This window comes from Phyllopteryx taeniolatus, chromosome 19 (genome assembly GCF_024500385.1).
Source record: "Phyllopteryx taeniolatus isolate TA_2022b chromosome 19, UOR_Ptae_1.2, whole genome shotgun sequence".
In the NCBI taxonomy this organism is placed as follows: Eukaryota; Metazoa; Chordata; class Actinopteri; order Syngnathiformes; family Syngnathidae; genus Phyllopteryx; species Phyllopteryx taeniolatus.
This window is the reverse complement of record NC_084520.1, coordinates 8136905-8161097: the sequence shown is the minus strand read 5'-3', so window position 1 is coordinate 8161097 and position 24193 is coordinate 8136905. Positions and strand designations below refer to the sequence as shown.

The window sequence follows — 24193 nt, the reverse complement described above, 5'->3', positions numbered from 1 at the left end:
TATTAGCACATTACAAAGATCACTACAAGAAGTCTGACAAGAATTAAACTCAAGAAGTTCATGACAGACCAAGAAAGTGGCATGGCTCTGACTGTTTTCCCAACATGGCACCTGATCAATATGACAGAGCACGTGGTGACTACAGAAGGATAAATGATGTCGCCTCCGTTTAATGACTCCAGGAAATTGACATACTGCCAGGTTGGAGGAGGCCGGGTCGATTGGGGCTGCTTGCACCCCCTCTGGTGTGACATCTGTACGGATGTACTGTCATGTCGAACCTCACGTATGCTTGAAGTTGCCAATAAATTGGGATCCACACTGAAACACAAATAGTGTCTATTTTGTTACGGTGCCAATTAGCAGCGTCAATGGCAGAACTCCGTCGGATCATTCTGCGCTGAATGTTTCAGGTAAACGTGATTGTCAACTTTTTAACTCTAATGTTGCAGATTTTTGTGTATGTCTTCTTAATGTTGTGGACAGTGAGCATATGCTTACTTCCTTCCTCTACAATAGTTAAAGACTTAAGGTAGGAAACAAATATGGTATAAATATACCCACTTTATTTCTATAAATGTATAAATAAATAAGTGTTTACATTTTACAATGATCAATTTTACAACATTCCTAGGAAATCACAATGTCCCATAAAGGTGAGCTAGTTTTAGAACCGGTCCGGGCTACTTACGTGACTATCTGGTCCTGTGGGCAGCATGCCGGTGACCCCGTTTTAAAAATCAAATGTGGCCCTTGAGGACTAAAGTTTGCACACCCCTGCTTGATGTTGGCCTCAGTTGACATAATGAGGATGGTTTGAATTGAGTTACGTTTGACTTTTGACGCACATCTGTCCAGAAATGTTTCCAAATTGTACCACTTCTGGGCCCTTTTGAGGTTCCACTGTTGCTTTTGCAGTTTGCACAAAACGAGAACGCTAATAGAAAGCTGATGATGGTCTGGATCACTGTAGGTTGACAAACACTTATTGGAGAAAGGAGCTAAAACCCGATGGCACCTGTGTGTCCCAGTTTGGCAGGAGTGCAAAGGTTAAATGTGTTTCACGGTGGCTCGCAATCAGCAGGTGGCCCATAAATCGGATTTAAAAAAAGAAAAGTCAGCTAATGCAGCTTTGCCAGTGGTGGATGTGATGATGAAGTGTGGAAATTGGAGAAAATCGCGCTACTCAATGTTTTACTTGTACAATGAAGAGCATTTGTGTCAAATGGCTTGGAAAACATTCAACTATGAGGGCTTCTGCTAACGTGAGGAGGCGTCTGCCACGACGATGGAGGGGCGTGCGTTTTGATGGCGAGGGCGTGGAAGTGGCAGTCACTCGGGACGAGCCGATGAGTGTTTCCCCCACAGAGACACGCGGGACTGGAGTAGGATTCGTGCCGGACACGCACACCTGCCAATCCTCCCCGTGAGGACTCAGGTGCTTGTCTTGACGTGATCGTTCCGGAGAGGAAGACAATGGGAGCGCGTTTTGACGCACGCTGCGCAACTTCGCCGCCGCTTGCCGCCGTTCAGCGTGGATGTTTTCTTCTTTCGTCTTTGAAAACGTGCCTTTTAAAAATCAAAACATAACTATGAAGACTCATGGGATGTAGTAGATGGAGAGCTGCGTTCAACTTCGGACACCTCAAGGTGCAGTCCAAGCTGTCCGTCTTCTTGACAATGATCATCCTCTTCGTGTATCTCTTCTACTGCCTTAACGGATTCTGCGAGTCCTTGCCCAGACCCGTGTATGACCAGCAGACTCACCACAAAAACAAAAATGTCCAAAACGACGCACAAAAGACATTACCGAAGCAAGCCGGTGCGTCCTTTGCCCGGGACCAGTTCTCGGACTTTGCTTTCAGCACAAATAATAATAGCATCTCCATAGCGAACAACTTTGGGAGCAAAAAGTTTCCTCAGGCCATCATCATCGGGGTGAAGAAGGGAGGAACGAGGGCTCTCCTGGAGTTCCTGCGCATCCATCCGGACGTGAGAGCAGTCGGAGCCGAGCCTCACTTCTTTGACCGCTTCTATGATAAGGGACTGGACTGGTACAAGTAAGATCAGATAGCGCACCAAATGGCACAAACGACATCAGAATGAATAAATAAAAAACATTTAAAAATCACCTATCAAGTAGTATGCCACACAATAGAAAGGAGGAATGTCATCTAGACATTTATTTTCCAATAATATCTTAGAGTGGAAGCAACAGCAGAGATCATTCACAAATTTAAATCTTGCTTTGCAGGGAAAGGTACACATTTTGAGGAGTTGTTTTTGGTGCTAAAGACTCTTGACCAATTAAATGCATTTATGGATAATATTGTGTACATTCTAACTTTGTTGGTTGCTATATTATTCATGAGTGTATGTGTACTGTGAATATTGCTGCTGTGGTAATTACATTTCCCTCCCGGGATGATTATCTATCTGTCATAAAACGTACATTTAATATTATTGTAAGTCACTGATGGTGTAACGGTACATTCGACTGACTTTGATGCAGCCAGTGTGGTGGGTTCAGTTCCCACTCAGCGGTGCTGTGCATGTGAGTCTGAATGGGTGTCTGTCTCTCTATGTGCCCTGCGACTGACTGACGACCAGTTCAGGGTGTAGTCTGCCTTTTGCCCGAAGTAAGCTGCATTCGGCACCCCACAACCCTGAAAAGGATAAGCGATGTTGAGAATGGATGGATGGATGGATGGATGGAAGCCACTGTGAAGGGAACATTAAAATTTAAAAATGTACTTGCATATAAAAGTTTAATTAAAAAAACATACCTAAATATATATTTTTATATAAAACACACAATGTTAAAGATTAAAAGCAAATGTATTTAACTTCAAAGTTAAATACAACTGAATTCTAATTGCACAGTGATTCTTTTACATACCACTAGAGGGAGTACTAGTGGTACCCATACCACACTTTAAGAATCACTGGTGTAAATCAGGCAGCATGGTGAATGACTGGTTAGCACATCTGCCTCACAGTTCCGAGGACTGTTTCAAATCCGGCCTCGCCTGTGTGGGGTTCGCATGTACTCCCCGTGTCTGTGTGGGTTTTCTCCGGATACTCCGGTTTCCTCCCACATCCCAAAAACATGCATGGTAGGTTCATTGAAGACTCTAAATTGCCCCTAGGTGTGAATGTGCAAATGGTTGTTTGTTTGTATGTGCCCTAGGATTGGCTGGCGACCAGTTCAGGGTGTACCCCCGCCTCTCGCCCAAAGTCAGCTGGAATAGGGGCCAGCACACCCGCGACCCTAGTGAGGATAAGCAGTTCGGAAAATGGACAGATGGGTGGTGTAAATCATTGTACCTTTAGTGATGCAATCTTGTGTCACTTGCATGGTTCCCTAAATAGTAGTCTCAATACATAGTCCCAAAAATAATATTAAAACTTATCTAAATTCTGACAATATGTTTGGTTAAAAAAAAAGTGCTTAAGACACATATTTGACCAATTAAATTGCCTGTGAACTTACAATAATGCACATACTGTATAGATACTACGTGGATTTGAATCTGTGACCAGCCAAAAGTAGACCAGTATTATATAACATTTGTGCACACATTGACATGCAAAGTGCAAGTTGCAAAACCCAATCGTTGTGTTTTGCTTGACTGGTCGCCAAAAAAAATGGCCCAGTTTTGTAGACCATTGTACCTTTAGTGACGCAATATCTTGCTACTGGTCCCGAAACAACACTGCTGTTAAAAGCACTACTACCACACTATTGTAAATTGGGTACAGATTGGAGATACACCTGTGACCTTTTTGACAGAGGAAAGGTTCAAACAGTTACCTTGGAGACCAATAATTAATCCCGAGTGTAGCCAAACTGGACCCATATTCCTGGCAGTGTATGTGACTTAATTATAAACTAACATCTAGGCGTATTGTATGAAGCCAAATAATGTCAAGACAGGCTAATTTGATCATAATTTCATACAGAATTTAACAGTTAAAAAACATAAAGGTCATGCTATCATGCAAAATAAAAGGCACTATGAGAAAACAATAATGAGATGATGAGCACTCATTGTAAAGGGGATGTTTAATACCGGATGACATATTTTGGACAATGTATGATCCGAGATGCAGCTGGAAAAGTGTGGTGATTCAACTGAGCTTACTTTGTTTTCTGAGGATTTTCATATGGATTTTTTTTTTCTGTTTGAGTGCAGTGAAATCCTGTATGGCCAAGTTTTGGTATGACGGGCCCATGAAACAAACATCCAGTAAAACAAAGTGTTTTCGGGCATGACGAATAATATTTTATCATCAATCTGGCGGATTAAGAGGCATCTTTTACAATCCAGCCATTGCTTTCCGTGAATGCACTTAATAGCGGCATTAATAGATCAAATCAATCTGTATTGAGCACTGATGATTTCCGAACAAGTCTCCACTGATTCATAATCATGCTTTTGCACAGACGTGAACTAATTCATCTTGCTCAGCCAAGACGCTCTGCTAAGAGCTTCTGAGGATGGCAGTGTATTCAGTCCCCGGCCAATAAATTGCTGTTTATTGAGCTGACACGCTGCTTCCCAAAGTGACTGTGTTGGTCCCCCAGGGGTGGCCTTCATCACCAAGGCTAGTGTGATCACAGAGGAGGGAGGATGGGGTTGTTGTACACGCTGCAAATGCTCTTCAGTCAACTGGGCTGAAACGCATAATGGCAATATTATGATTTCCTGTTAGAAGGGACGCATGCAAACAATGACCGAATTAAATTGAAACCCAATTTTTAAAAGAGGCAAAATGGAGAGTGGGCCTTGAATATAAACACATGAAGATGGAGAGGAAAAATGTGGATGTAATAAAGAAAGGAGTGGATCAAGATGCAAGGATGGATCAATACACCCGTGTAATGATCAGGCCTGGGTGAGCCTCAGATGGATCAGTGGATGAAAGCGTGTGTGTGCACAAGGGTTGGTTTGTTTTGGTTTTTAGCACTTTTCAGAATGGTGGTGCAATAAAAAGGAGGAGGTTGGGGTTCACATTGCTGCTCGTCTAATGCATTTCTGATGAGAGCGTTTGAATGGTGTGAGTAGTTCATTTGTGGACTAGTAAATGGACTCTCGCTGCTTTTAATTGAGTGGATGGTTTGTACGTGAAGATTCAATACCGTACAGCATGTTGTCATTTTCTCTTTTTTCCTTCAGTACAAAAAAAAATAATAATTAAAAAAATGGTGCAGTGTTATTCTCAGCTTCCTTATTTTCTCTACATGCATGAATAAATGACATTTTAAACTTTACCTTATTATTGTATTTGACCATGTAGAAACCCAGTGAGATATAAGGTCAGCTTTGTTTGCAGAATACAAGTTACAGTTTTATTTGGATTCCGTTCAAGTTTTGCGGTTTTGTAACAGCACGAGGGCACCACGGTGGAGTAGTGCTTAGCACTTCTGTTCCAATGTGTCCCGCCTTTTGCCCAAAGTTGTATCTTTCTCTGCTGTCTGCAGCCAGGCTGGCATTGCAAATGAGAATCTGTTCTCAACTGCCTTACCTGGACGGATAAATCAATCAATAAATAAATTAATAAAATAAAGCTGGGATAGCCACCCAAAACCCAGATGGTATAGAAAATGGAAGGAGGGCTGTAACAGTACTTCAACAAACGATGTAGTATGTCTATCTAGCCATCTATCTTCAGTATCTTTCTATCATATCTTTCTAATTTGTCATTATAGAGTCAATATTATTCACAAACAACTCATTTTTGAAACCTGATACTAACTGTACCTCTTATATAAGCTCTATGTACATACAGTATGGAACAATTATAGGATGCCCAAGGGAATAGTGGTCGTCATGGCAATATACTGCCATGCATGTCTATTCTTTTTATTACTTTGTCACATTAGAGTGCCCCATTTCCCTGAAGTGATTTCTAATTAGCATTATGACATACGGTCTGTGTTGTGTGATTGGTATAATGTACGTTTAGTATACGTTTTGTTTTTGACAACAACGCCGCTTATCTAAAAGCAGCCAATGCATTTATAGTAAGAGGTTAGGATTTCCAAATTATTCATTCTGTAGTTGGATCAAATGTAACTATACAAAATTGACTTCTTATTTTAGTCATCATAAGTTAAGCTAATTGACTAAATATGCCCTCATGCTGTATACAGTACACGCCGTGGGCCAATAACTCTCACATAATGTTATAAATTTTCTCTTAGATTTGCTGCCAGACACACAGCTAAGAAAATTTAGAGACGCACAAACGTCAGATTTACGGTAACGTCATCAACATCATAAATTCTCCCTCTTCTCCGTGCTACATTGCCGTTCAATGCTGTGGAGTTGAGGTCAGAGGAAGTTATAGCTAAACTTTGGCTCACTGCAAAATTGGCATGATAGTCTGCAGTTAATCAAACCACTGTCTTTTGCAAATATTGATTTGAACCTTTAATTTGTCATATTTATGCATGTCTTCTGTTTTATAACCACTTAAGATGAAACACTTGCAATTACGGATAAGGTTTTATGATGGTAACTAAGCCCTAGAAAGGGTTAACGGTAACAAGACCTTAAATGTTCCTTTTATGGTTTCCCGTTGATGTCAAACTGCGTCCCTTGTACTCTTTTATTCAGCTCGTTATTTGTCCCCTCGCTCTCGTGACGAAAGCAGTGTTTTAGTTCGCTTTCTAATCCGCCGACAGCACGCGTCAACACTGTGTGAATTGGACCCACCTAATGACAGGTCAGGCATTAACACGGACAGCTCGGGGACATCATGCACGGGGGATGACAGGGTTTAGGCCCTCAGCCTTCTGGAGCATTAGGTGCTCCCTTCCCCCGACCCTTCACCTTGTAGTGCACAATGATGGGATCTGAATTATACTAATGCAGTTTTGACATACTCTGACACAATTGTGTCTTATCTCATCTCCCCCCTTTATTGAGCTTTCATTCAACAATATGATGTCGAGATTTAGTTGCAAGTTGGGGAAGTGAGGCAGTTTTCATCTGCCTCATGCAACTGGCGCCTTCCCCAACCACAGACATCTAACGCTGTCTCACAGCAAAGTGATAATACAATATAAGAGAAAGGGAGGAACAAGGTCCATGAGATTATAATGAACATACCTTTTGGAAGTGTAAAGGCATATATTTTTCCAAAATCATATATATATTTTTTTTAATCCACTCAATCATTTCATAATTCACGAATTACTATCACTATGTCCTCCCCTTTCCATTTCATTTTTCTTTCCATTCCTCCCCCCATTCATTTCTACTTCCATCAAAAATGGATGTTTGTCTATATGTGCCCTGGCATTGACTTGGGACCAGTCCAGGGTGCACGCTGCCTCTCGCCCCAAGTCAGCTGGGATAGGCTCCAGCTCACCCGCAAGCCTGATGACACAAGCGCCATAGAAAATGGATTGAGGGATGGATCATTTCCTTGTCCCTTCTTTTATTCCCTTTGCTTATTTTCTTTCTCCCATCCTGCCCTTTCATCGTGATTTGTTACATGTCTTTCGCTTCCTTTGCCATCCTTTCTTTCCCTTTGCCCGTCGTCCCTATTGGAGGAGAAAAAACATTTTTATTTCCTAAAAATGAAAAAAAAAAGCGCAATGAAAGGAAGTTAAAGGAAAGGGATAAAAAGGAGACCTTTGACATTTTATTGGTGGTTCAAAGTCAATGTCATTCCCTAGTATTTGCCAGCCTTTCATTCCATGTCCCCTTCTCTCCTGATTTCAGCTTTGGAACCAATAAAGTGATTTTTGAAGGTCAAAGGGCTCCTCTCTTTCATTTCTTCTCCTTTTCATGCTTTCCTTTCACTCAAAACCTTACAACCCATTGCTCCACTATCCTTTGTTCCACCGCATACAACATCCAGATATCATGTGTTGTTATTCGTTTAGCATAATGACACGTTAAGTACGCAGCGACTTCCATATCAATTTTAAGCAGCCAGGCCAACAAAAATCATGTGAAAGCGAAGCTGGAAAGTATCACTTAAACGTTGATTCCCTCCACTTTCAAAGTGCTGTCTACTTCTTTGAGCCCCAATGAGCGAGCCTTGGCCCCCGTGCTCAGCTGCTAACCAAGTTAAACACATGGACATCCTTAAAGGAAGCATTTGGCAAATTGTTTTAGAACAAATGCTTATATGTGGAAAAGCCTTGGATTTGCCATCGACTGGAAGTGATTCTGTGGTTTCCTGATGGAGAGTGAAGGTTTCATGTGTATGCCTGTGTGTGTGTGTGTGTGTGTGTGTGTGTGTGTGTGTGAGAGAGAAATCACACACACCTCAGTAACGGTGTCGCTGCTGCTCGTTGTCACTGTAAATATTACACAGATACAGCATATAGTTGCCATTTTGCCATGTTGATCACAGATAACCCCCCCATTCTATTGATTCTTCTCCTCTCTTCTTTTATCACACCATTACAGAAGAAATGTATTAACTTCTGAATATTCAATCTTGTTGACAAGGGGCTGTTACTCTTCTTCACCGTTGACATTTACACCTCAAGGTCGGGGTGTCGCCAGAGTGGATTTATCGGCTTGGTAAGGCCACTCAAACTGTGCAATTTAAAGCCAATGGACAAGTTCTCTTTCTTGTTAGGTCAGTGTCTCTAAATCTGTCTGCTTATCAACTCATCTTCTGCCCCCGTATTTCTTGTGTAGTCTCTAAGGAAGGTAGGTTGCGTAATTCAGCAGGGAGCAAGATGCGCTACTTAGCTAGGAATGCCCAGGTTTTATTTCCTGTCTGTAAATTTTCGAGCAATCACAAGGGAATATTTGGTTGAATTCCTCTTAGTGCACTCTCTTTTTTTTCCAGTTTTTCTGAAGTGGAAAAAAAGAGCAATGTATACGTTATGCTGAAAGAAAGAAGGCTTTGTGCAGAAGATGGAAAGGCGGAGGGGAGGGGGGGGGGGGGTTCGATGCTTTTTAAGCTGCATCAATGCTTGAAGGAAATACTTTTTGCAGGATGCATGTCAGAAGCAATCAGTGCTACATGCACTTACAATTTGAATGGAAATAAATGCGCTCACCGGTCAAAAAAAAAAAAAAAAAAGAAACAACTGCAAAATCTTATAGCACTGTATCAAAGATTGAAAGAATATAACTCTCAATTTTGATTGACAATGTTAGGGAGCTATTAAGCTAACAATATGGTTATTGTTTGTGGAGCGTGTAGTGGTTTAGAACTGCACTACATGATACTGAGAGCTGTTGCCCCTCTCGTCGAGCCCAATAGCGTAAAAAAATAGCCACAATAACAATAATAAATCAACATGTCGTTAAACAAATACCGCAATGACTGTTTTTTAAAAAGCTCTTGTATTGCAATCCATTGTAGTGCTAATGCCGGATGCTAATATGATTTATGATTGAAAAACGCAGAGTAAAATACATTTCACTTCTCTAAAATGGATGAAATATGACATTTGCGTATTTGTTATTTTGAAAGGACGCAGTCTCAATTCTTAAATGAATACCTCTCTCACTGTGTCAAGTAAAACCGATTCCAAATTTTAAATACAGCTCTTCACTGGTATATCATTAGATTGGCAAATGACTTGATACAAATGAATCTGGGGAAAAACTCAGGTATAATCAAGCATGACAAGATAAAGTGGTGTGTGACATGTATAGATTCCACCCCTGGATGGAGAAAGGCCGCGTCTTCAATCGTCAATATTTTGACACGCCGTCATTGGTCGACCTTTCTCCTTCCCGGTGGGCCAGGTCTCATCCCGTCAGTGATAATGGTGTCAGATGGTCGGCAATGGTGACAACGTGAAGCACGTTTACGATCACTGGGAGTCACATATGAGTCACAATTACAGTCTGTTCAATGTTTTCAATGCTGTATCTTCTATTTCTGTCCACGTTTTAATCCGTCAATTTTATTCCGGTGTGAAAGATGACAGATTACTTTTCTGAAATGTGTCAGCTTCCGATGTATTTATCTTAAGTGCAGACTGTTTGTTTTTTTTTTAACCTTTGAACACCACATCAGACATAACATCAAGAATGCCTTTTATCATCTGAAAAACATTGGCAAAGTGAATTCATTTCTTTCCAAAGCCCACACAGGGACACTAATTCATGCTTGTAGCACTTGCTGAATTGATTATTGCAACACTCTTCCTTCTGATCTTCCAAAAAAAAGAAGAAAAAAAAGAATATTGTACCACTCCAGCTACTCCAGAACTCAGCTGCACGAGTCCTGACAAAGACCAGAAAGAGAGCTCACATTACGATTTTAAAGTCTCTGTACTGGTTACCTGTGTGCTTCAGAATTGATTTTCAAATCCTTTTATTGGTTTTTAAAACTCTTCATGGTCTAAGTGCAGCTTACTTCTCATATATGCTTTTAAATTATGAGCTGTCCAGAACTCTCAGGTCTTCAGATAGAAGAGTAACTGATGTAAGAACACAAATTCATTCTTTTATGATTATGCTCCATACTTATGGAACATCCTTCCTGAAGCTCTGAGAACAGTGTAGCTAGTATGGCCATTTTTAAAGGCAAACTTCAAACTTTTTTTTTTAGCCTGGCTTTTGATTATATCTTATAATCTGTATTTACTCTTTCCTCTTAATTTCATATATTTTCTTCTCTCTCTCTTTCGATACTTTTATTTTACCTATCATTTTTAGTGTATCATTTTAGTTGCTTATTTTACAAATACTAAAACACCACCATTTTAACTTTGCTTTTAATTATTTCATTTACATCTCTTTGAATTATTAAATTATCGTTAATATTATTTTTAACTGTATATTTATTTATTTATTTACTTATTTAATCCAACCATTGCAAATTGCTGACAGTAAGATAGCGCTTCAGTTCCCTTCCTCTCGGTGCTCTCACATTGTATTCTATGCGTGAGAGAGGGGGTGGGTGAGACCAATTCTGCGTGAATGTGTGCATCTGTTTTCATGTGTGGGTGACATTGGGTTTGTTTGCTTCCCTTGCTGTTATTATCCAAAGCATTTTAATGTATGAAAAGTGCAATAGAAATGAAGTCTGACCGAGTCCTTGATTAATTTTAAATTAATATCTATATCAGGTTCTATAGTGAAGGTAACTCAAGTTGAACACTGTCTGTTTTTTGACAATAGACAACTTACAAGTTGTTTTAATCATTGGCGTCGTAAAAAAAACATCTTTTTCCACCTTTATTAAGTGTACAGGCAATGTTACATGTCACATTTTAACGTTCGTGTCTTACAGATTTCAAAAGCCTGTGCGTCTTTGTGTGTGTGTGTGTGTGTGTGTGACCCTTAAAATACATACAATTTACCTGGTTACACATGCTTGCAAAATTTGGTAACCAAAAAGGTGATTCGTTTGTCAGAAGAATAAAAACAGAGCGCTTCCAAAAGGTGATGCTCAGTCCCAAATACCAAAGCAAACGATTCCTCCAAAGACTGCAATATGCATGCATGGTCTTTGCATCTTTGCAAGAAAAACAGAATCTTGACAGGAAACCTAAACAAAAACAAATATCGTTTCTGCCTCCTTGGCGCTCTGTGCCCATCCCCTGAAAGGGGACACTTTTATGCAAAATATTGTTTCAACTCCTCACCACCTTTGACTCACACTATATATTTTGCATGTAAAATCTGCAACATTGCAGGACTCAAATACAATGAAAGCGTGATAGCTTAATCATCACCTCTTGTGGCTCTGTGATGTTTGTAAACAGAAAATGTGACAAACAAGTAGCAAGGAAATGTTAATTATAGGTTTAAATCCATCAATTATAACGTCTATAATTCATTCCAGTTATGCGGCGATGGAACGAAATCCTCCCAATTTTAATTATGTGGTAACACTGTTGGGATCAAGCCTGAGCAACAACATTGTTTTTGGAAGTTTTCTCATGCTGCCAACTCACACTCCACTTCCATTATGTTAACCATTGCAGGTAAAAGATTAAAAAGACTTGAAAATGCACTCAAATGTTCCCATTAACTTCAAAGTTACCGCTGTTTTGTTTTGTTGGACCCTATGTTTACGTCACTATTCTGTCTGGAGAGGCAGGTAATCATTGATTGTGTGTATACAGTATGTGTGTGTAGCTGTCACTGGTGTCCACCTCTGTTTAATGTCTGACTACCATGTAAAGAGGGGTGAGAAAGGGGGGTGAAAACTAGCCTTTATCCTGAAAGTGTTTGCTATAACACACACCTCCTCTAGATCTGTGTGTGTTAAAACTCTTGCCGAGCACCGCGTGTCTCGCTGACGTAAACACACAGTGAAGAATCAGCTAACTGTCAGTGATGCTGGCACTCATTTGGAGGGGAAATGAGATTAATTATGCCGGGAAGACAGCCTGCGCTCAACGGTGAGGACACGCAGAACAAGACACAGAGATGGGAAATAACCAGAAACCGTTAATGGTTCACCTCATTCCAAAACACAACACAATCTTGTAGGAAATTGTACTGGAACATGAGCATCAAAAGGGATTCTGGCTATAACATGACAAACATGATAGACATCCTGTACTGAAAATACTTTTATTACACTACATTTCACCATTAAAATGTCGTATTTTGCTGAAAGTGGTCCAAGTCATCTATTATTTGTTATTACTTTCTTCAAATTCCCACTCAATTCTCTACTTTTACACTATGGTCCCGGTGGCCACGGCAGCCCTGTTTGTTCCAAGTTTTTCACCGTATTTAAGTCTTTCTAAGATTTCTTTCAGTCTATCACAGTAATCGCGACCAGCCGTGGGGGGACGGGTCTGTTGAGTCCCGGGCGCTCAAAGGTGCAATGCGGTTTGCTTCATGATTTAACAATGATGCCAATACATTTCCTCCTGTCCTATCACAACCTAATGGGGTGCCTCACATTTCTCACATTCTGTCAAGGTTTTGCACCAATGAAACGTGGATGCCGGGCATCTTTAAAGTTTGTTTGTGGCCCTGGCAGAGTCGAATGAAGCTCCCCTGCGAGGCACGGCTCCAGCGTTGGCATCAGTGCTAGGGGGCACATACTGCTGCTCAATAAATGTTTGATCATATTCGTTTTCTGTCAACAACTAATTCACTAATCTCTTCTACCAACATATGCAAAACAGCCTGTTATTCACATACACACTACACAGTGCATTGCCAGACAATGTGAGCGCCCTCTCATTCCACATTGGGCATTATAAAAAGTTATACCACAGCTGGCATTCTAGGTAACATGGCTTTGCTTTGGAGGAGTTGTAGGCGACAAGTGTGGGCACTTTTCTATTTATGCGACAGACCCTCCCAGACCGCGCGCAGTGTCAGATCATAATAGAACGCAGACTTGTGCTAGGCTCATAAACCAGTCCACGCGGAGAAATAGCGTGATTGAACGTGACAAAACAGTATATACCCTCGCTTGCGGTGTGAACGGTGGCAAATTGAGACAAATGCACACCAAATGCGGTCGGATGGGACACAACTTGAAAGGACCGCGGAACGCTAGGAAATACATATGCTTCCCGTCCCACTACGGATTGCCTCCAAGTTTTGATATCCGCTATTTTGTACAGTCAAGTTTAGCTCCGTTCACCCCGATTTACGACGGCCAACTATGTTTCGCATTCACCCTGTGACTCGTCAGGCATCCGCGTCAATCATGGCCTGTCACGTTTGCCCATCCCGTCATCTCGCGTTGTCTCACGACATATTCTGCTGGGAACATAGTGTAAATATAGCCTAAAAAAAAAAAGACTGCGCAGTAGCATATTAATAGCAAATGACTGAAAAGCTGTTTCCAGTCCTACAAGCAGGCTGTGATTTCCTTTCAAAGACGCTGTGAACAATGAACCAAAAACACCACAGGGAGCAGCGGCTGGAAACTGCTAGGAAGTGACTTGTCAAGATCAGACAGTATCGAGCGCTCTTATTGGCCGGCTCCTGGGGAGTTGCCAGACAGTTTCACAGTGAGTCGATTCAAGTTTGTCTGAGGTGTGTATGTGTGCCGGCGTCCCATGCATATGCTCATTTAGAGGACTAGTTTTATTAGAGGAAATATTTGTTTTTCTCTTGCCTTTGCAAAGATAAAACGTTACAGCACGTTTTGTTGAATTTTTAACTGACCTGACCACTATCATTTCATTGCAACCATGAGTCATTTCGTTTTAGCAGTGGCAGGCCAGCGTTTGGGATAGGGATAGGCTCCAGCTCACCCGCTACTGGTATAGAAAATGGATGGATGATAACTTCAGTAAAATATATCATTAAAACAACAAAGAGTGGTGGCCTAAAACTTTTGCCTGGTACTTAATCCAGTAGACATAATAAAGGACAGGATGGTGCCTTTTAAGTGCTCCGGGGTTCAAACGTTCAACGCTCGATACTTCCGTCTGCTGAAACATCCCAAGGTTGTGAGTTCGAGCCTCTCCGGGAACACAATAATTATGTTTACTGGAAGACACGAACATGCCTCGGTGACACAAAAGCTGTATTAATGAGTAAAGGGTATGGAAGTGTAATCAATCTAATACTGGCGACCAATCTTGACACATGGTTTGAAACCACACCCGTTTAAAAAATGTCATCACTTTTCTTAATGGATGAAATATGTTATTTGTGTATATTCCACAGGACTCATCCAGAGGGATATCACAGTACACCGCAGATTTCCATTTTAACAGCCCAATTATGGTACTGTGGCGAGGACACTATGACATCAGTGGGGTCAGGAAGTAAAGAGAATCTGTAATTTGCTCATCTCTCCACCCCATCTTCATCCCGTCCATCCTGTGTTTAGGAGAGGGCACTGAAGGCAGGGCGGGGCCCTGGGGCCCCAAGCAGCTTCGAGATAAAGCCAGACAAGTGGGCCACATGTGGGCCCGACAGGAACAAGGCTGCAGATTTTCCCATTCGATAAGGCGAGCAATCAGTGGTGACATGCAAACATGCTAATAATGAACATTAACATTAACTTGCTCACATGGCCTTCCAGTGGCCTCATTAAACAGTCAACACGTGTTCAACACGTTAAGTGTAAAGTGATGTATGCAAGACAACTATTTGGCACTACACTTCATTAAAGGATACACAGTGGTGGTCCTGTGATTTATTAATGATTAACTCAAGAGCACACATGTATGTTTCAAGAGATATGTTTTGCAACTGTTACATCTTGGTGAGAAAAGTATCAGGGATGCAGAGTCTTAGGAAGAAAGTGTCAGAAAAAAGCAAAAACAAGAACTGTAAGCTAACTGGAGATTCCAGACAGACAACATCCAAACACAGGGTGTCCTAACAAAGATTGGCCAAAACTAAAAACGTTCACCAAGGCGGGCAATTATGCAGGCGAGAACAGGAAACAGAGAAAGTCGGCTGGAATGCACCGGCAAAGAGGAACGGGCGAGCTGGCACAGAGACGGGCCATCACACAGACTTAAATACAATGGGAAAAGTAATACGAAACAGGTGAAAACAATCTGGGGGGCGCAGATAATCACAAGAGTCAACATGATTCTGTGAGTGGAAAATATTTTCCAAAATAAAATTGAATATATCAGCTTTCAGCAGCTTAATGCACAAGAATTTATAGGGTGGCAGGGATGATAATACACGCAGCTAGTTAATAAACACCCACACTTTGTTTTATGTAGCACTACCGAGCTTCTTTTTGTGAGAATTTACACAAAAAGTAATACATTTGAGATCGCATGAATTAGCTTTGTGTTAATGACTAAAACGAAACGATGGCCACATTCAAGGAGTGGTGGGAATGGTCTCGATCAGCGGTGGGCAAAGCATGGCTCACGGGCCACATACGGCCCACTTCGTTCTTTAATCCGGCCCGATGAGCATTGGCATTATTAAGTCCCTGCAATATTTGGAACATATAGTTATTCATTTTTTAATACATTTATCTCTTTAAATATTTAGTTAGTTGATTTATTGTAAATACGAAGATTTAAAAAACAAAATTGGTTAGTTATAATTATTATGAATAATAAAAATAAAAAATGAGAATGAAACATATCAGAACAATTTTACATATTACAAACACATTTTAACCTTTTTTTCTTTAATATTGGACAAAAGTCTTGTGAATATACATTAGTCAATGGTCCATATAGTTACGAAAGAGCTCAATATTTGTGTTGAGTACAGTATTGGCCTCAATAGTTTTCCTCCCTGGTTAAACAGCTTGCTTGTTTGCAGGTATAGTGACTCCCCCACTATTTGTGGGGGATAGGATACGATTCCCTGCCACAAATAGCGAAAACCTGCGAGTAATTTACAACCCCCTCAAAGAATTTGTAACTGCCTTTAAATGCCATGAAAATGCGTCTAGGACTACTTTTGTCTAAATTAAGTTCCTAAACTCACTTCAAATTGTTTCCTTGACAGCAAGCTACCACCAGGTGGCGCTAAAGCAATACTGTTATTGCTTTGACCTAAGCATGAAAACAGCAAGTAGGTTACGTTTTCAGCAAATAATGGAGGATAGGTCCCCCCCACCAAACAAAAATAAATAAATAAATAAATCCTCCAGCCCGATAATAGCTGGGATAGGGTCCAGCACGCCCGCGACCCTAGTGAGGGAAAGCGGCTCAGAAAATGGATGGATGGATGGATGGATAGATAAAAAAAATCCAACTACAGAAATTTGTAAATGCCGAGCCAGAAATATAATGTGCAGGTTTACTGTTCAGTGTTTACATTTAAAAGGATTTAAAGTTGTGCATTCTTGTTTGTGATTTGTGTCTAAAGCTAACTTGCGAACATCTCATTCTAGAATATCCAAAAGATGGTTCCAGATAAGAGCTGCAAGGACAAGCAGTTAGACTGCACGAGTGCAGTGTTTCTTTACTTGAACGGCATCGCCAACGACTTGCCAGTGCATTTAACAGGGTTTTCAGTCATTTTAACATGTTTTGACGTTGCTGTCATCGATTCGTTCACTTGTTAACATACCGAGAAAATCACATTATCAAATTGAGTTACACGCACGGATGCGGATAAGTTGCCAAGTTGTTAGCAGCGTAATATCAAACATATTAAACAAAAACGTGTACTGAAATGAATACAAAGGGTGACTTCCTGCGTCTTTCAGGTTGTTGTGGTTTCTCTGAGGACCCTGACTGACCACCTCTCAATCACTTGTGGCTTCCAGGCCTTGTACTTGTCTAGTTTCCCTCTCACTTACGCACATTTTTCCGCTCCTTTCCCACCGACCTACCCCAGTGATGCAAAACCTCTACGGCAAAAATACTTTTCACTACACCGGAGTGTCTGCCAATAGTAACCTTAGGTTTGCAAAATTGTGTAGCACACACGTGCATATAGTAATATGGATGATATTGTTTTTAAGTTTCCCTCAGGATTTTCTGCAAGATGAGCTTGCATGCTGAGTTTTAAAACTGTCAGATAACTTGAGGGAAAATAAAACCGCACTCTTTATAAAAAAAACTCAAATCAAATCAAATTGAGGTCTACTGGAAGGACATATTACCCAGCCAAGTCTTCTTCAGTTCAAGTCCTTAAACGCAATGTGAGGCAACAAACTACCCTCATTTTTGCGGAGTAGATTACAGTCTCTGCTGACTTCTCATCAGCCCACAGGAGATCTACAGGCCTGTATTTGCCCTCAGTAATGACAAACGTCTCCCTCTGCACTTCAGTGAGCTACAGAGAGCTGCTTTTACACATCTTTGAACACACGCAGTCTTAAGTGGTTAAGAATATTGATATTTTTGCACATATCCAGTATATTCCATTGGAAGGATGGATGGAGTCTTGGATTCTGAAAAAGGCTGAATCGGTTCTATAAAGTGAAGGAACGAGAAAAGGAAAGAGAGCTTGCATGTTTGAGCATGTAAGAAAGAAAACTGCACATGATGACAAGTTGCATTAAATTATCCTCAGTGATTATACCCTGTGGTTTGGCCCTCTGAATCACTACCATCTGACTCTGAAATTCAGGATGGAGGAGTCCATTTTTCATAGCAGAGCAGGGTGGAGGGGATAAAGAGGGTCTGGGGGTCTGGCCACCGGCCAGGCAGTGTCACCACAGATCACAGCTTTCAGGACTCGGAACGTCAGGAGCGGACAAAAACTTCTTAAGTCAGAAACACTTCCCTCATTTGCCCCAAATAGCTCTCTCTCACTCACACACACACACACACACACACATACAGACACACATGCGCGCATACACACGCACACGAACATGCACACGCACACACACACACTTTGTGTGGGTCTGAACTTCATTGCTCCCAGATGTGGATCCATCCTGTGGACTGCATGTTCAGATAGTTGTTGTGTGCCCATGTGTTGGCTTTTGTTATGTTGCGTACAAACACAATTTAAATGCGTATGCCCGAAGGTGGAAACAAAGTAATAAAAGATACCAACATAGCGGGAAAGAAAACCAGTCTCTATACTGTGTATTCATATTTCTATAAAATTGAACCATTGATTCTGACCACAATTTGTTCTGGGATGTTGGTCAATTTCCACAGAGATTCCTTTCTATTGATGTTTCAGTATACATTAGGGGTAGCTGTATATTAACAGCAGCATACCTCACTCACATGTTCATATACAAGTGGTAAACAGCAACCTGCTCGCCCGCTGCCCTATAAATGGGCCCTAATAAACCTTAAGCCCACACACATGGGTTGGGTGCTGGCGTGCGTGCGTACACATGTATGCCCAGATAATCTGCATAGTAATTGAGCACCAGATCCCAACACAAAGGGGAACGTAACTTCCTGGTTACCCAAATTTTTGAGAAATTGGTTAATCAGTCTTGGCTTGGTCCCCCTAAAAAACATCTTTAGAAGATAGTTTCCCCAGTTTGATGAGTGACTTCTGATTTTATTCCCTGACTCTCCTTTCTTCTTTTCCTGCCACTGTCTCTTTTTGCTCTGCCTCCATCGTGTATTTGTTGCTAACCACCACTCCAAAATTCTTCTTACGCTCCATCGCTGTGTGAGCTTCCTTCGTGATTGCAGGCTAGTGGTTGCTTTCAGATCTACTTGAGGTCAGTGGACTGTGCAAGTTTTTTTTTTTTTTTTTTTTTTTTTTTCAAGGCAACATGGATGTTTGCTAAGAGACAGTTCTTGTACTGTTTACAACACAAGGAGTACCCATCAGTGCCAGTCCACTCAAAACATTTTTTTCCATCCCAGCAAATTATACAACACAGTACAATCTTCTATATTATCCGCGTTCATTATTCCTTTACCAGGCAATAATCATACTTGATAACTAAAGTGGGTGTTAATATTATTATTTATATTAATCCTTATGTTAGCAGGCTACTTCCTGGTTTATGTAGTATGGCGTAAGATGACTGGTCAATAGCACTTTTAATTCTATGGCATGGGGAATGGTTGCAGCATGAGTCCCAACTGCCAAAACTATAATAAAGACCACAAAAAAAATCTGTTTTTATTTGGGTGTCTTTCCATTTGCCAAAATGATCATAAATTCCTCGAACAAAAGTGGGGGGAAAGATGTTTTTGTTTGTTAGTTTTTAGCAGACCACTTCCTGGTCTGAGGTGACACTAGGAAAAAACAAATCGACTCTACTATTTGCATTCTCAGACAGGGAGGAATAGTTGCAAACAGTTTGCAAATGTCAAAAAGAGAATTTTAATTCCTCTAGCTGCATTTCTATAAAGATTTGCACAAATGACATGTAAATGTTTGAACTTTGTAATTAGGATTAATTCACAAGGAAATATATGTACTTTTTAAACTAAAAAAATGTATTAAAACAAAAACTAAGTACCTTTGTTTGAAAAATGTATTCTTTCTTTGCCCAATGGAAATTAAGTGTTTTAAAGTTCACAAAACACAATCCATCCATCCATTTTCTAAATCACTTATCCTGTTCAGGATCACGATGTATTAGAGCCCATCCGAGCTGACATCGGGCAAAAAGCAGACTTAACACCCTGGAGAAAATCGCAGGGCTCACAACACAAATGTGTCTTTCAATGTGATGAACCGAAAACGTGCTATCTAAAATAAAGTTCCAACATGTATTGGGAAATTGCCGACGGTCAATGGAGAACGTGTCAAAGGCACTAGTAGATGGGGCAGTACCTACTAGTGGAAAAAAAAAGACGGAAAAAAAATAGAAAGAGGTTCCTCGGTTGGAGTTTCCTCCCCAAAAAAAAGTGTTGTCAAATGTTTTGGATCCAGCTTCTATCACCACTCACGTCACGCGGTCCCTGAAATAAATCTGTGAACCACAGTTTCACTAAAGTGGCCTCAGCGTGAGAGGCTGCTGCTCACACATTGGCCTCAAGTTCTAGAAATACGTCCTCCTCATACATTTTTATACCAGCCGCTTTGGAAACTGTTTTTTTTTTTTTTTTTTTTGCTGAACTTTTCTATATATTCTATTTTGGGATATGCTGTCTGATTTTATTTAGCACCAGCCCATGTAATATAACTCATCTTATGTCTTATGAAAACCATAAGTCGTGTGTTTGGTGTCGCCTTGCGATAACATCGTACAACTGAGGATCATCTCCAAAGCTCACAGCGCTATAAGCCTTTCACTTAGAAACCAACCGCAAAGCCCAAACCATCCAAGTATGCTTGCTCCAGAGGGAGGGGTAAACTTTGAAATTCGCTGAGAGATCTTTCTCAGTTGTAACCCTGGCACTGCTCCCTGCTGAGATGTCTCTTACCGTCAGATGTCTCTGAGATGAACAAAAATCCCCTCCTTTTGCATGAGGAAAGTTGGCAGGATGCTGCTCACAGTGGGGGTTACGACATTCCATTTTTACCACTACACTAGCATCTGCATGAAAAATAGGAGTCAATCAGGTTTTTCACAATCCCATTCCCTCCCATTTCCCTTGTTTCATACAATCTGCTTTGGCACGTCATTCCCATCTTTTTAAGGTAATATGTCCTCTGAACTTGAATTGTCAACTATACAGGTGATGAATCAAGAAATATGTCAACACGCTGAAACCTTGAATACTCAAGAAAGGACTAGAACAATAATAAGCAGAGAGCCAAAAGCAATAGCCAAGATTTAATGAGAACACATGGCGCACGGTGAGATTATCCTTGGATAACCTCCGATACTGTAGGCACTGCAAATCTTCACAAGCATTCATCCTTTTTGCCCAGTTATTTCATTATTCATTGCTAAAATACACTCACTTGCCACAACCCGAGGAACACCTGCACATTCAAATTTATGAGCTTTATCAAAACAAATGTGTTTACAAAGATAATGGCATTGCCAGAGTGGTATTACAGTAGTAGACAGTTATACACTGTCGAGAAAACGGTAGGTATCTACAATAATGTGCCACATGGGGCTAATTATCCAACTGCCTTTCCAGAACCAAAAAGGTAGAGGTATGTTCCCAAGCTATAAAAGTCAAGGCTACCTTTTTATGTTTAAGTGTATTGCAGAGAGGTAGAACTGCACTGAGTGATGATTTTAATATTCTGTCCCTCTCATGTCATTAAATAAGGCAACGGAAATATGAGAAATGCAATTCACGATATAGCGGTGCAGTTCTACACCACCGTAAACTACAACCAAAAATAAACATTGTTTAATAAATACCTCTCTGACAGTGTTAAATAAAACTGAGCAGCCGCTGAGTGCACAAGAATGAAAGAAATAAAGCGGTCTGCATCATAAAACCTTTATTAACTGTCGATGCATTTTTAAAGTCACACACGAACCTAACTCAAGCAAGTGTGAAAATAAGGTTAACCACTGTTAATATCCATCCAATTTCTCTAGCGCTTGCCTTCATTACAATCCCAGGTGAGCTGGAGCCTATCCCAGCTGACCAACAATCGAAAATTAAAAGACAGCTTACTGTAATGACTAAAAATATTTCCAGTTTCCAGTGCATGTTTTGTGTGCAAAAGGTTACTGGAGCTCTGCAATTGTAGCTGTTATCTTGGAGATCAGTGGCTAGATGCAGTCACTTCCTAATGAATCCCACTCTGCATCTGCAGACTTTTTGGTGACTGCGGGAATTTAACCCTTCATCTGGGGCCCTAAATTTATTGAACAAGAAAGAAGCTAATTGACTCATGACTCACCCAAAGTAAGAAAGCTGACGACAACAAAGCGCTTTTAACCCACAAAGTGGAACACAGGGAATTCAAATGTTAGTGCTATGAGAATCCAAAAGCAGCGATTTGACAGGCATTTCGGTACAAATGTGAGTTGAAGAGCAAGATGCAAGGAAATGAGTCGTCTTGTGGTTACCTACAGTTGGCGTTTACAGGCTCCCCTCACAGTTGGCGCTGATATGGTCACGCCATCATTGTCAGACACATAATCACACATTAAGACCACTAATAGCAAAGCATAACAATCAAGGAGCCCAAAAAGCATCTGAGGTTTGAGTCTCACCTAATGAGATTAAGATTTTTAAAAGATAAAGCATGCGCCTATGGAAACATTCCTATTCATTGCATTTTTCCCCCCTCTCTTCTCAGGAATCTGATGCCCCGTACACTGGATGGTCAGATCACCATGGAGAAGACCCCCAGTTACTTTATCACAAAGGAAGCCCCTCGTCGCGTCTTCGCCATGAGCCGCCACACCAAGCTGATCGTGGTGGTGCGGGATCCCGTGACCCGCGCCGTTTCCGACTACACGCAGACCGTGTCCAAGTCACCGGGGCTCCCGTCCTTCAAGAACTTGGCCTTCCGCAACGCCACCACAGGCCTCATCGACACCTCTTGGAGCGCGGTGCGTATCGGCATCTATGCCAAACACCTGGAGAACTGGCTGCGCTACTTCCCGCTTTCCAGCTTCCTGTTCGTCAGCGGCGAGCGCCTGGTGACGGACCCCGCGGGCGAGATGGGCCGCGTCCAGGATTTCCTGGGACTCAAGCGCGTGGTGACTGACAAGCACTTCTATTTCAACCAGACCAAAGGCTTCCCCTGCCTGAAGAAGCCAGAGGGGAGCAGCAGGCCACGGTGCCTGGGGAAGTCAAAGGGCAGGCCCCATCCGCAGATCCCCGCAGACATCCTGCTCCGACTCAGAGACTTTTACAGACCTTTTAACCTCAAATTCTATCAAATGACGGGTCAGAACTTTGGCTGGGACGGCACAGCTTGACACCAAAGCTTTTTTGAAAGTTGACAGCGGCGAGAGACAACCTGCATTACCAAAGTTTTTACTGTGCAAAACAGGCCTTGCAATCATTTCTTTTGTTTTAAAAATCCAACAATAAAACTAAATAAATGGTCAGTTTTGTGTGGTCAGTAGTTTTCAGTTTAGTTCAAGTGCTATGATCAGATTATGATATACTGTAGCACGAGGTGCGTCAGAAAAGTCCCAGGACTGGTGTCACAAATGACATATTTCAAACACAAGGATCTACGGAAGAATCCTTCGAGGAGTGTATGAAGGCGTGGCATTAAAAGGCTCGGAAAGTTACTCAAGCGGGATCACCTCAAAGGGATAAATGTGTAACTTGTAGTTTGGATTTGAAATACTGTGTATCTTTTGCGATGACAGTCCTGGAAATTTTCTGATGCACCTCGTATATGCAGTAAACGGTATTTCTATTTCCTTCCCATGCAAACCCATTTCCTGTACTGTCCTTTCAGTTTTAAAGATTTAAGCACAGGGAGATGTGGTGGAAAGAAGAGCAAAGTGTTGTTTTTGTTGCAAGAGTATCTCAAATTTGAAAGATTTCATACTCACATTCAACTGTATATTTCTGAGATCCTAATTTATAAGATGACAAGATATTGTTGAAATGATTTTTTGTATTTGGAATTATGTTGAACAAGGTGACTAAAATGTTTATTCTTAATTGTGTTTTGTGTTATTTTCCAACTATGCTTTATATCCGAGGTGAACAAGCAACCTTTTTGAAACTGACGGATACTTTTTTGGTAATAATAATTGCAAAGGGCTATCAGTTTAATACACACTTCTGAAATAAATTTGCTCAAATTACCTTTAATATCATGTTATGTTGAGTTTATGATATTCATCTTTTTGAAAACACCATGTTAATGATGTCTACAAAAATTATCAATGATTTAAAAAGGTAGGAAACAAATATTAATACGCGCAACTTTATCTATGAATCTCTGCAAGAGCATACATTTTCAAATTATCACTTCTACGAGGTTCCTCAGAAAATGTCCCATAAAGGTGAGCTATTTTTTTTAACTGGCCCACAGGCGCCTTATGTGTTCCTTGGGGGCTACCTAGG

General features: G+C 41.0%; 1 protein-coding gene across 1 annotated transcript; it reads left to right on the top strand.

The window, feature by feature from the left end:
* The first annotated feature begins 1322 nt into the window (after nt 1–1322).
* On the top strand, nt 1323–23785 carry si:dkey-121b10.7 (heparan sulfate glucosamine 3-O-sulfotransferase 6). Its single transcript, XM_061756439.1, has 2 exons — nt 1323–2060; nt 22455–23785. The coding sequence occupies exons 1-2, from the start codon at nt 1603–1605 to the stop codon at nt 23080–23082; spliced, it is 1086 nt and encodes a 361-aa protein (XP_061612423.1). The 5' UTR covers nt 1323–1602; the 3' UTR covers nt 23083–23785.
* Nucleotides 23786–24193: the final 408 nt, after the last annotated feature.